This window comes from Magnolia sinica, chromosome 10 (assembly GCF_029962835.1).
Source record: "Magnolia sinica isolate HGM2019 chromosome 10, MsV1, whole genome shotgun sequence".
Lineage (NCBI taxonomy): Eukaryota > Viridiplantae > Streptophyta > Magnoliopsida > Magnoliales > Magnoliaceae > Magnolia > Magnolia sinica.
The window spans coordinates 78513002-78526980 of record NC_080582.1 but is presented as its reverse complement, the minus strand read 5'-3'; the positions used below and the strand labels follow the sequence as shown (position 1 = coordinate 78526980).

The window sequence follows — 13979 nt, the reverse complement described above, 5'->3', positions numbered from 1 at the left end:
TTCCTCTCGATTGTACGGAAGGTTTGCAATTCAATTCATTTGTGCATCCAATCGCAGCGTAAGAAATTCTTCAAACTATTCTTTTTACTTTTTTTTCCTTGTTCTGGTGTTTGTAGAGGCTTTTCCATAGGCACGAAGGATGGATTCAAGATCTTCGATTCTGAGAGTGGAAGACTGTGCTACGAAAGATGTATGATGAAGAATATTTATATTCAGTTTCTTCTTTAGATTACAAATTTAGTTTTTTTAGTCTCTAAGAAACAGTTCTACCTGGAAAAAAATATTAGGTCACTAATATGGACTCCTTAATATCTAATCATCTAATAATAGTGAGAAGTTCATAGTTACAGCAAAGCAATATGTTTCAAGAGAACAAATAGTAAGCACAAACAGCTAGAAGCACATGTGTTAATGATATTAAAGAATTTCAAATATTTATTTTTATTACTGAGGGAATTGATATCTACACCCAAACTGATTCACTGATTTCCATTTTGGGAATTGGAAAGGGATCAATCAGGAATCAGATGTCTGAACATTATTAAAGAATTTAAGATATTTATATTACCAAGGTAATTGACACCTTTAGTCTACACCCACCCTGATAGGTTTCTTTATACCCATAACCCATTGTTGGAATTGAAATATGATACTTAGTACTATTTCAATTCTGAAAATAGAGAATGGATGTAAACAAATCAATCAGCGTGGGTGAAATAGATGCTCCCTTTGCTAAGATAAGGAAAAAAATTATTCGGAGGTCGTTTTTATATCTACTTCATGGCAAATGATAAAACAACAACAAAAGTGGCTGAGATTAAGATGGTCTTTAGTGGAATCACAGTAGCAGCAATTGGTGCTTGCACTTTTGGTAGAGGAGAAAAACTTTGATACTCTGCAGAGTGTCATGGATGATACGCAGACACTTAGAAATTACTTTGAAATTGCATACTTGGCATACAATTAATTCAAATTAAACCATCCGAATTATGCCCGGTTCCCAGTTCAAATGTATCATGAACCAAAAGTTAAGATTATTTAATAACCTGACTATTGGATTGGTGGACATTTATTGGTCATTTAAAACTGAAAAGTATCCAATTGTCCTATTCCAACAAAAGTGTCCACGAATCAGAGGTTAGGATTTTTCAACCAATCTGGTTTTGTGACTGTGACTTGGCAACAGCGGGTTTCACAATTTTGTTGGTTTAATTTGTGTTAATGTTTCCATGCATACAATTTTCAGGTGCCTGCGTATCAAGCGCCATGCTGCCAGAGTATCTAATAAATCCCCTCAGTAGAAAGGCTCCAGGTTTTCCTGTGTATTTGCCAAAATAGCGTGTGTATGCAAGATCCAGGCTATTCAACAGGTGGGTCCAACAATGAACATGCGCTGGCTCACGTGGGGCCACATTTGTACATGGAACATGGACTGCTTGTCATCATTTTTCTTACTGTCCAATTTTTCTCCTGCAAATGTGGCCCACTTAATATTTGGGCCAGGCATTTTCACAGTTGGTACCTAATGAGTGGCCTGGATCTTATACATGTGCACCGTGAATCACCTCGGAAATCACTATAGCACTTCTCATTAACTACAGCTCAAACTTTGAAGCATCATGTCTCAAAAAGGAGTCATCCCAAAAACATTAGGCTTGAGGCTTTTTTAGCTGCCTCTCTCTCCAGGACCAAATGGAAATATACCGAGTGTGACCATATTGGCCCCATTAAGTGGCTATATGTTTTAGATGTTAAATATAGACAAATCTAGTACGATGTTTTAGCTTTTCAAAATAAGAGTCAATAAGCAATGCATTCTTTTTAGAAAAGTGCATTTCAAGCATATTTATTTTTCCTGATTGTAATCTGCTTTCATGCTTTAGCCATTGGAGCATTTAGTATTGTGGAAATGCTATATGGCTCAAGTCTTCTTGCTGTAGTTGGCGCAGGGGAGCAGGTATTATCAATGGTCCTTTTGGTTTGTACTTTTCAGGCATGGTGAATTACTTGTATATTTTAATTACATTTGTTGCACGTGATTTTATTGCAAAATCTATTTCACTATGTTTCTGTAATTATTTTAGTTCCTCAATACTTTTCTTGTCTGGTACAGCCATCATTATCCCCACGTCGGCTTTGCTTGTTCAATACTCGGACCGGAGCTGCAATCAAAGAAATGAATTTCTTGACGTCAATCCTTGCTGTTCGAGTAAATAGAAAAAGGTGATCTTTCTTGTTTTCCCCCCCTTATAAACTGCTTTTCAAATTCTTTCCGTGTACTACAACTTTATAATGCATGCATAGTTAGAGTTGGCATTTCACAGCTTCACATAACTGAATGTTGGCTGAATTTCTTGACGTCAATCCTTGCTCTTCGTGTGAATAGAAAAAGGTGAAATCTTGCATATATTGTAATTTCCATGTACCACAACTTTATAATGCATGTGCAGTTAAGAGTTGGGATTTCACAGCTTCACATAACTAATTTTGTTATGGATATCATAGTTGTGATCCCCCTTCCCTACCTCCCTCCCTCACGAATGTTGGCTGTTGGCTGGACTTTTTTATTTAACTATAATTATTTTACTAATGTGATACTGTGCCCCATCTGCAATAGGGTCTATTAGATGAAAGGTCTAGGTTTCAGGTATTGTACGTGTACTGCATGTACAATTATTGAATACTTGATAACTTAGGTTATATTTATACACTGTATCTTCTCTTGAAACACTGTTGGGTATTGACGAGCCTGAGTGCTTGATTTCTTTTGATTATTAAGTATTATCCAGTGTTTTTAGTATCTTGTGATTTCGTTGATATATCCCACGATATATCTGTTATCCCAGCTAGGCAGTACGAAATCCAGCTTTACTATCCGTTTTTCATGGTATCGTGCAATATATTGCATGATATTGCAATATATCATGGATATCATATTGTGATCTTGTGTGATATATCCACACTCCCCCTTTATAGATTCTTAATGTATCGCGCAATATATCTATACTGGGTGCAATATCAAAAGGGATAAAAGAAAACCGACGATGTTTTATCTAGAAAATCCTCAGAAGTTCAATTCACAAAAATCGATTTTTATGCCATATATATATCTTCTTAGTGCATTGTAAGGTGAATTCAAACAGTCCACTCTAGTTTGTTGGAAGGAAATTTTTGAAATTTCTTTGAAATTGCGATCGGAAGCTTCTTGGGGTTGGATTCTAAAAAGTGCGTATTTTTTAGTTTTGATTCGTTTTTTTTTTTTCCCGTTTTTATATGTTGTAAATAGTGTCAAATGGTAAGAAATTCATGATTCTTCATGTTTTGCGTGAAAAATTTAGGATTTGGAGCTCTGATTTCAAGATTTGAGAGAGATGGACAGAGTTGCAGAAAATAGGAGAAAAATCAAAATTTCTCCAATTTTTCCCAAATCAGTTGCAATCTTAGTATCTAAACACGAAACAAGCATGTATATAACCCAATCTGCACATTCTTGCCAATTTTGGGATTTTAAAAAAAATTAATTTAATTTTAATTAAAAATGTTGTTTAAAAAAAAATCCCGAAATCCACAAGTATATTTCTAGTTTTCTACTTCATCTTTCACTTTTGAATGTAATGCTTGTGTTTCCATACTTGTTTTCTTACATTTATAAAATTTATGAATTGACTCTGAATATAGTTGCATCAGTTCAGTCAAATAGCGCATAGAGTAGGATCCTATACCAAGGAAATCTATTATGCACACTTATTTTTTGTAATTTTTTTTTTTTAATTTCTAAGTGTGTATTGGTGCCTTTTCTAACAATCATTGAAGCATCATTGAAAAATTCAACCAATTTCTCGATGTTTCCCCATGTTTCCCAACAACAACAATAAATTACGTGATACAACCGATATATCCCATGCGATAACCGATTAGTATCCGTATCCCAAGGATGTGATACATTACGTGATAGCGATACGGAAAACATTGGTAGTATCTATTGCCATTGATTTTTAAAAAAAGTATTATCTATTAACAATTGCGGATCCTGAGGAAATTTTCCAGATTAGATTAGTTCTTATCTCTCTCCTCAATTGATATCTTAGTTGCAATTCCTCTCTCTCTCTCTCTCTCTCTCTCTCTCTCTCTCTCTCTCTCTCTCACACACACACACAGAACTATGATAGAGAGAGAGGGCAATTGCGGATCCCAAGGAAATTTTGCAGATTAGATTAGTTCTTTGTCTATATTTCCTCAATTGATATCTCAGTTGTGATTCCTATCCTTCCCTCCCTCTTACTATGCCCCATCCTCGATAGGGTCTATTTGATGAAAGTTCTGAACTTCAGATATGGTACATGTGTACTGCGTGTACAATTATTGAATACTTGATAACTTAGGTAACATTTATACACTGTATTTTGCAGATTAGATTAGTCATTTGTCTACCCTCCTCAATTTAACTTGTCTTCCTTTTCGAAGTTGACATTTTACTGTTATCAACATAAGTAGTTCAGTAGTGTGCTGTAAATCCTTTAAAAAAAGTAGTGTGCAGTTAAAGCTCAAACTCTTAAATGCTTCTCTCAAAGTGTTGGCTGGAAAAAGAAAAAAAAAGAAAAGAAAAAGTAAAAAAAAAAGAAGAAGAAGAAGCTTACGTTGAAGTTATTTTGTCAAATGAAACTTCAAAAGAAAGAATTCCTAACTCATCCTTTTTAGGTGTTTGGTAGTTTCATGACTTTATGAGAAGTGTACGGTAGGATGAAGGAAAATTACCAATGGAGCTTGGAAAATTTTTGTAATATTGATCTTTTGTATCAAACGAATGGTTTCTTTTACAAGGCTTAAGAGTGTCAGACAAAATTCTTTTTTCTTTTAGAGTGAAAAGCAAAATTGTTTATTAAATAGTGTCTCCTTTGGCTACCCATTTACGTCCATATTTTTTGCCTCTGACTCTCGCTCCATGTGGTCACTTATGTTGGAATTACCAGCTGAAGTATTTCTTCCTTGTGATGTGAAAACCACTTTCTGAGGGAAAACAGAGAGAGAAAAAAGGTTCTTGCTCCATGTTATCCAAATGGCAAAATCAAATGTCGAGAGCCATGTCATATACTTCAACAAAATTTCATGAATTCAGTGCTTCTGTTGTATCCATATTCACTTTGGATGGCCCTCGTCCATTTCTAGTTCCAACCAGATTCACATTAAGGCCACGTTTGGATTGGAGGATTCTTGTGTAACCAGTCAAAAAATTCATGATTACCTAATGATTGCCTACACGGTTGCTATATAAAGAAGGATTCCTTTTCTCTGGGTTAATTTTGGATTTCCTGCCGAATAAGGAAACCACCCATAAAGGTATATATTCCACCTGTTGGTAGTAGTGTAAACAATAATTGAGGGAAATCCTCATAATTCCACAAAATCTAAACATATCAAGCTATCAAATCAGGAGAACCTGGTTTGCATTTCCACTGAATTTCACTGGATTCCTCCAATCCGAACATGCCCTAAGGTTTCTTTGTTGAGTTTTCCACAAACATTCAATACACGTTGAGGGATCTTTTATAATTCCTTCACCATATTGGCTGCTTTTATTATAAATATTATTCCTCTAGCTGCTTATGCATAAGCTTCTTTTTCTTTCCCATTGGGAGACAGAAATATTAAATTTTACATATTACTGTTGCTATTCGAGTGTTGTTTATGCAGGCTTATTGTCATATTGCAAGAAAAGACATACATATATGATCTAAACAAGCTTAAGATGCTTGACGCAATAGATACCGTGCCAAATACAAAAGGTCAGGGCAAGAAACCTTTTATTCAAAGCTTTTAATTGGAAAAGATAGAAAATTTCATTACAGTGACCTTGTAGTTCCTGAGGGTTTGACATATTGGCACATCAATAGTCTACAGTGTAATGTTTTTTAGGAGTACAAGGAATTATATGATATGTGGCCCGCATCTTTGACAATATACAGGTTAATTCTGACAAGTGGAGCCCATGGTTAGGTAATCTAGGCCATTGGTCTGTTGAATCCTGCTCTGGGTGGAAGATGCCTTAAAAATCTCCATGATTGGGAGGTCCAGGTGACCAATATTAGGACCTTTTTCAGTTTAATGTGGCAGTTGTTGTATTCTCTCTTTAACTGTGTATATGTACGGCAAAACACCAAAGGTTAAGACTGTCCCATCAAGGAGATTTTAAAAGCATAGTTCATCCATGGTAGGGCGCCAGCAACCAAACCATGGTTTGGATTACCAAACCATGGGCTTCACAAGAAAGACTTAAAGACCCATGTATATTGTGCAAATATGCAGGCCACATATTGTATAATTCCTCTGAAGTGTAGTAGGACTTGTTGTTCATATCTGTTCCCATTTCTTTTCTTGTCCATGCACTTAATATTTTGTAACTTCTCTGCTGCATGTTAGACTAGATAAGATTCAAGTCGATTGAATCAACATGGGAGCAAAACTCATCTAACGCCGTAGATTTGAATAATGAAGTGAACAGTTAAAGCTCAAAGCTCTTACATCACAATTAGAGGTGTCAATTGCCATCCATAGCCAGCTCAAAACGTTCAGGAGACCCCTGTCATCAATGGTTGGGTCCACCTGAGAGCACCTGCCCGAAGCCAAGATGGGGACTATATTGAGACCGGTGGGCATGGATCATTGTGTATGCATTGGAAGAGGATTGCGAAACCTTACTTTTTTCAAACCTATCTACACGTATATTTAGATGTATGTGGTAGTTCCTGACCTTCACCAGACAATCGCGAGAGGACTTTAACTCCAACAGTCTCCTAGTTGCTGATTATAAGGATTCCTTCACGATCCTCATGAATACTGGTCCATATTTATTCATGCACGCGCACATGTAAGCCCCACATTGCGCCAATCAAGGTGTTCCAGTTATGACCTATCTTAAATACATGCCATTTAAGACTTAATTGTCCATCTCACATACCTCCAAGATCTGACCATCCATGATCAAGATCTCACCCTAAATAATCCTTGACCATTGATCCAAATTTCTGCAGCACAAATTAATTGTTCCAATGGCCATAAATCAGACACTGCAATGCTTCTTAGTAGTACAATGACTACTTGTGGAAGGATGTCTTAGTAGCGCATTTGGTACTTTTGCCTGGTGGTTGTCGACGATCTTTGTTAATACGTAGAAGGGTCGTGAATATCCAAGTGTTGGCACTGCAAAAGTGAAATAAGCAGCAGTACCCATAACCATGTTTCATGAACTCTGAAATACAAATTAATCAGAGGAAAAGGTAATGGTCTCATATGGCTACAGTGACTAAACAATAATTAAAAGAAGATTAAATTGCTGCAACCTTGAGAATGCTGCACATCTTAATTACAGAAGAAAATTGGAATTCTGATGAGAATTAAATCTGATACTTCTTATGATGACTAGGAGTGTCAATGGGCCGGGTTCAGGCCTGAAAATCAGAATTTTGAATAGGCCCGGCCCAAAACAGTTCAAAATCTGGACTGAGACCTAACCCAGGCCCGGCCCGTTGACAGCCCTAATGGTGACTAGTACATGGAGTTATCCTTACTGTGATCTTAGGTCTTACGTGGTCCACAAAGACCAGAAAATAAAAGTGTCTGTGTAGAACCAGTTCGTAGTGTATGTTATCTATAGATGCTTTTATTTTATTTTATTTATTTAGTGCATCATCACCATAAACTTGCCCAGATATTTGGGGTTGGCTTTACGACTCCTGTTTAAATAGGTATTCTCTTATTGCTTGCTGAAAGTTCGACGATGGATGCCCACATTGCATCAACCCTCCTTCCTTTACCTGGTCTGGGGACCAACTGGCACATTCTCTACCAGATTTCCAAGTGCATGACAAGCACTATAATCATGAAGCAAGTTGGGGTAATGGGATAATCCTTCTCTGTTCTTCTTGGGAAATTATCCTTGGGTAATTTCTTATCAATCACAGTATTTGCTGGTCAATATACTAAAAGCCTACTGGTCCTTGAAGTTTCTGCAATGTGTGAATTTACACTAGGTAGTATTTGCTAGAGAATGCTTTAAGTGATGCAGCTTCTAGCAACCAAAGGATCCTTGCAGTTGCTGTTGTTGCAACAGTTTTACACCGTACAAAAATAAGACTCAAATTATAGCCAGAGACAATGCCATCAAATGGTCTTTCAAAATATTCACAAAACTAACCCTCACAGCCACTTATATCATTTCATCTATACTATTCTGCATTTCTAATGCAGTAAAAAAAAATCAATGAAGCTTAAATTGATAAAATTTTGCTCGACTTCTTAACACTATGAAGTTAGGTGCTAACCTTTTCGGCAATCTATGTTTCAGGACTTTGTGCATTTTCCCCTAGTTTGGATGGTTGTTATTTGGCTCTTCCAGCAAGTACTACCAAAGGGTCTGTTCTTGTATATAATGTAATGGAACGACATTCACATGGTCAGGTAGGTATATTCATTTTCTTAGTTTCCTTCATGTAATACTATTTGTCATGAAATACGGACACATTCATATCATAGTTTAAAAACCTGAAAACTCGACTCAATGTTCATTCGGGTCGGGTCAACTCAAAGACTTGACCTGACTCAACTTGATATTTAATAATTATAAATTGTTATATTTATAATTATAAAGATTATTTAAAATAGTTACATTTCTTATGAGTACTATAAAATAAGAAATATAATAACAAAGTGCTTTGTAGCCTAGTGGTAGAGGGTGTCACCACCTCTCACAGAGATCGTGAGTTCAATTAATGTTCCCTGGCTGTATTCATTTTAATAAATGCTAATTGTACAAGCCAAGTGACTTGGCTCGAGTCACCATGAGTTGTGTTGAGTCGACCGAGTTTGTGAATCAACTGGACAAGTCTTCCCGAGACCGGGCCGAGACAGTCTCAATACTGAGTTTCCTAATGACTTGGCTTGAAATATCGTCGAGTTGACTTGGCTGAATTTCAAGTCGAGTCGGCAAGTGTTAGAACTATGATTCTTATACCTACCTGCAACTATGAGTCTACGACTCATGGGAAAGATTCTGGTTAAGGTCGTCTAAAGACTTTGATGTAAAATCAAATCAACTGCCTTCAAGGTGCTGTTTTCCTTTCTGCTATCATGTCTGTCTTTGTAAAAACTCCTGGCCTATGGAATCAGATTGTTTCCAGTCAAGATGGTTTGGCATTCTCGTGGCCTGTTTTGATGTACCTCCAGAATCAGAATTGGCTCATTTGTTGAGTGGAATGTTATTTTCAGGAATACATTGTTTGGGGCGATCAGAGAAATACATGTAAGAGGTCGCTCCCGTTGTTCAAACCACGAAAAAGTGCTAGGATGAGAATGCAATGAAAGCAAGTCTGACATTTTATCATTGCATTCCTGTGTGAGGAAGCGGATTCATCTCACCTGCATTCTGTGGTGCATGCAAACAGCACCTCAGGTCAAAATACAAAAATCTTGGATCCGTTTTGGTTTAGAGGTGGCTCTATTTTTCGCAATTATGCATGCACTTATCAGAAGCAATGTATCCTTCCGTTCTTTTTATGGATCCTTCTCTTTATGTCAATGTGCCAAGCTTGGGTCAAGCAAATGCAAAATTTTGAATATGCCCTCCCGGAACAGTTCAAAATCTGGCCTAAGACAATCCTAGGACTGGCCCATTGATAGCCCTACTACTATTTTATTGTTTTCATTTAATCTGCAAATTGAATTTACTGATTTTAACATTTTTCTTTCTCCCTTTTAGCATCACTTTCATCTTTCGTTGTTCTTTTGCCCTTTTTCATGATAAATTTCAGGAATAACAAGACTGGCATTTCTCATCCGCAGTTTATCTTTTGATCTTCTTCTCGCCCCCCTTTTCTTTTCACCACTCTCACTGATACCTAGTTCTTTTATGACAGATAGATGCCCACCGCTCACCATTGGCTGCAATGGTCCTTTCTTCAAATGGCATGTACATAGCAACAGCTTCTGAGCAGGGAACAATAATCAGAGTACATCTTGTTTCACAAGCAACTGAGGTGAATCCTATGACACCATAGACATTTAATAGTTTTTACTTTTGAGAAACAGTTGGGCCTGATACATTAGAACATGATTAGTATCCTGATGCATCCATTCCATACTTTTGGGGTCTATGGTTCAGTCAGTGATCAAGACTGCTGATCTTATGCCCCCATGTGGATGGGGTAAAATCATCCAGATTGGAAGATCCTAAACTGTCAACCAGTGGCCTACAAGTAGGCGGCTATGGAGAAACTATAGCAACATTCTAGAAAAAAATATATTTGGATGGCTAGTAACTTTCTGCAAAGATTAAGATTCTTTGGGCATCCTCCATCCACAGTGGGGCCAATTGATCAACGTTCTGGCTCAACAAACCATGAGGGCTGCTTGTTCAGGATGTTGCATCAGGACCAATAGTTCCTCCATTGCCTTTATCCATCCATGCTGCTTTTATGTTACTTAAGCCAGCAACATCTAACACTGCTGTTAATTGCTTGTCACCTTCCCTTTAAAATCTTCAGAATCTTCAATACATGGAATCTAACTGTTCTTTCTCTAGCAGTCGTATAGTTTCCGAAGAGGGACATACCCATCAACTATTTATTCCCTTTCATTTGGACCATCTTTGCGACTTCCAGATATTCTTATTGCCACAAGCTCTTCAGGCTCTGTCCATGTCTTTTGCCTTGGGTTACTGATAAATCAAAGGTGAGAACGCTCTGTGCTGACATTTATCATTTTCCATACAAAAAATCAATGCGTTTCCAATAGTTGCCACCATTCCATCGGACAATCTATATGGATGCTTGCTAATTACATATGCACATATACATGCAAGAGCATGTACTAACATGTGCCATTCGTGCTGCATCCAGGGCACTAATCAGGTGTTCCCCACCATCTAGAGGATCCAGCACAGAAAGCTGGCCACAAGACTAATGTGAATCACAAGATAACCATGATTAATTGTGGCCATACAAAGAAGTTTTGATTGGATAACAGTCCTGCAAAGAAGGGCGTGAAAATTTGATGGAAAGAGTAAAAAAAGGTCTTACCATCTGTTTTGCAAGCCCCTTTTTGAATGTTTGTGGTGTGGCCAATTCTCCAGTGGGGTTGTGAAAGACCGAATAGGACAGTTTACATACCCTGATTTCTAAATGTTACATCTCCTTGAATACAACTTGGATTGAGGTGATTTAAAAGCTGAAAGAAAACATAATCAGTCTATTATCAAAGGTAAGAAAAGAGAACAAAAGCAAAGCTCAAATAGGAATGATTTTTAGTACTTCCAGATAATCATTATTTTTCAGACCGACAGCACTCCAAGAATTTAATAATTTTTATGATTATTGGAAAGATTTTAAAATTTGTACATTGAAAATAAATTTGATGGGGAAGAACAAAATAATAATTCTCTAACTAGAAGAACTAAAAACATTGCAACCAATAGAGCTTTAAGAACTATATAAAAAAAAAAAAACTGCAAGAAACAGTGTGCGTTCATGGCCCAAGAAGAGGGATGTTTAGGCCTACTTAGCAGCTGAACTTATAATTTTTTTAGATATTATCAAGGGAATTTGGGCTGTTTGTTACTAGAAAAGAGTCCTGAAAATGAACCGTAACTTGGGTACAAATTCAACCAGGAATTGGAGCCAATGAACTGGGAAGCATATGACTGGCATGGATGAAATCTCACGCAAGCAATATAGGAATGACTCAAAACTCTTTCTTATACTGGAAATTTGCAAGAAATAACAATTGTTTTTGAACTCAAAACCAAATGGCCTTTCTCATTGTAACACTGATTACACCAAGAGTAATTGTAGACGATTAGCCCTGCCATTTTGCTGGAGGCGAATAGCTTCCTCTAAGCAACATGTCCTTACTGACTTTTGAAAAGGCAAGATTCCTTTGTTAGTTTTTTACCATTTCAGATAGCAGTTGTGATTCTTCCCTCACACCTGGCGCTGATGTTGGACTATCCTGACTGTCCAAATTGTGGATCCTGTATGGACTGAGCATAGATGTAAAATCACATTGATCAAGAAATCCTAACTATCAAGCTAAACATCAATCAAATGACTTGCTGGAATAAAAGAGTTAGTGGTCCAACTTCAATTGGAAAAAAATTTTGAATGTCAATTTGATATTATCGTTCAAAAAATTCGGCTATGCTCCTTGCACGATTGGGTTAACGATTTGAACGGTCTGGATTGCAATAAAACTATGTCATGTGTATGCTTGAAGAGTCAACACCGTTAATATATGATGAGTAACTAACACAAGATGGCACTCTTCCTTCCTACATTTTCCCCCCCATAAACTTCCTTCTCTATTTGGCGAGGATGTGGACGTCCATAATTGAAACCTTCCTAAGCCCACAAAAGCTTTGGATCAGGCCTATGTTTTTTTACTTTTTCCCTTCATCCTTCTGGGACTCAACATATGTATGGGTTGGATGGAACATAAACATCACTCTGGATCCCAAGAAGGTTTCAATAGTGGGGTGTCCCCATTCCCACTGTTCCTTGCAGTGTGACCTACTTCAGTTTTTGGTTCAGCCTGATTTTTGGGCTTATGTCCTAGCATGAGATGACATATTGGATGGACGGAGTGGATTTCACACAGACATCTGGGTGGGCCCAACAGTTGACCCGAAGATGCCTTGTCACAAGTGCTCTATCTAAGATAAGTGACAGAAAATTCGGGTCTGCATTACATTGGCAGGAACATGTGTCATAATAGAAAGAGCGAATCACCATAGCATTACTCCTACACCAATCCACCCTGATTACTTCTAACAATTTCCTTCAAATTGGTAGCAACAACCATGAGTCCCAATGGATGAAACATCTTCAAAACTCAAAAAGCAAAACACTAGTTTCCAAGACCATGCAAAAAACCTTCCCAAGACTTGTAGGAGTGTCAAAGTTTCTTTCTTTTCCCATGCAAGAGCTGATGTCCCAAAGCCATGTATCATATATACCTTTAAATGAATTCACTTGGGGTGGATATAATTGCTGGATGCCCATGCTTGGGCCTGATTGGTGGGCTGGCCACTCATCTTGAACTGGGCTAAGGGCGATAACGGTAACATTGGGGCTATCTGCAATCCACGGTAGACTTCTTCTATCCAGTGGTCCACATAATCAGAGGTATCCCACTTGGGCCTCCAATACAAATTCTTACCATAGTAAGGATTGTGTGCTTGGTTTCAGAACTTGGACAAGTCCAAGCCAACTCGATCTCGGTTGGACCCGATTCAGTTTGATGCCATGATTCACAATATACAGGGCAAACTCAAACGAATTGCTAGGGACTCTTGCAATACAGCTGAGTCAGGCTGAGTTAACCCAGGTGACTCAATGCAAAACCCAAATGGAGAATAACCTAGATGCAAATCATGGCAAAGTTTGGAAGAGAAACTAAAAGGATCTCTCCTTGAATCCAGAATCAAACAAAACTCAAAAACCAAAATCAGAACATTGCAACCAATTCTTACATAAATACAGAACCTAGATGCAAGGCATGTCCAAAATGAAAAAGATCCCACTTTGAATCCAGAATCAAACAAAACCCACATCAGAATATTGCAACTAGATCAACCATCAATGGAAAGAAAACCCAAAATGAATAACCTGGAAACTAATGATGGCAACAAAAGCAGAAAAAATCTAAACAATCAAAACCCCAAATTAGATATGGGAAGGAAAGTGCAGTTGGTTATAGAGGAGAGCATGGTGTGTGTGTGTGTGTGTGTGTGTGTGTGTGTGTGTGTGTATTTCACCATCATCACAGCCTTGTATGTATTGTTTTCTATACTATACAGATCTGCACAACACTATATTACAAGTCTTGAGGTTGTATGCTTAGTTGCATAGAGAATATCTAGTTTTTCAATTGACTTGCACCTGTCTTCCAGCTTGAAGTCCAAAGCAGTCTACTGATATCAGGAGCTTGTATTC

At 37.5% G+C, this 13979-nt stretch overlaps 1 protein-coding gene across 7 annotated transcripts in view; it reads left to right on the top strand.

The window, feature by feature from the left end:
* LOC131217084 (autophagy-related protein 18b) overlaps nt 1–13979 on the top strand; it is a 32385-nt gene that overhangs the window by 15311 nt on the left and 3095 nt on the right. For 4 of the 7 annotated variants that reach the window (XR_009157198.1, XM_058211832.1, XM_058211829.1 and 1 more), the window contains exons 2-8: nt 117–190; nt 1884–1957; nt 2114–2223; nt 5692–5783; nt 8342–8454; nt 9909–10028; nt 10574–10722. Coding sequence is in view for 6 of the 7 variants with exons in the window: in XM_058211832.1 (XP_058067815.1) it covers nt 117–190; nt 1884–1957; nt 2114–2223; nt 5692–5783; nt 8342–8454; nt 9909–10028; nt 10574–10722 (732 nt within the window). In the remaining variant the exon portion in view is untranslated. Of the gene's footprint in view, nt 1–116; nt 191–1246; nt 1371–1883; nt 1958–2113; nt 2224–5691; nt 5784–8341; nt 8455–9908; nt 10029–10573; nt 10723–13979 lie in introns of those variants that run through there. The other 3 variants (XM_058211830.1, XM_058211828.1, XM_058211831.1) reach the window with 3 other exon arrangements.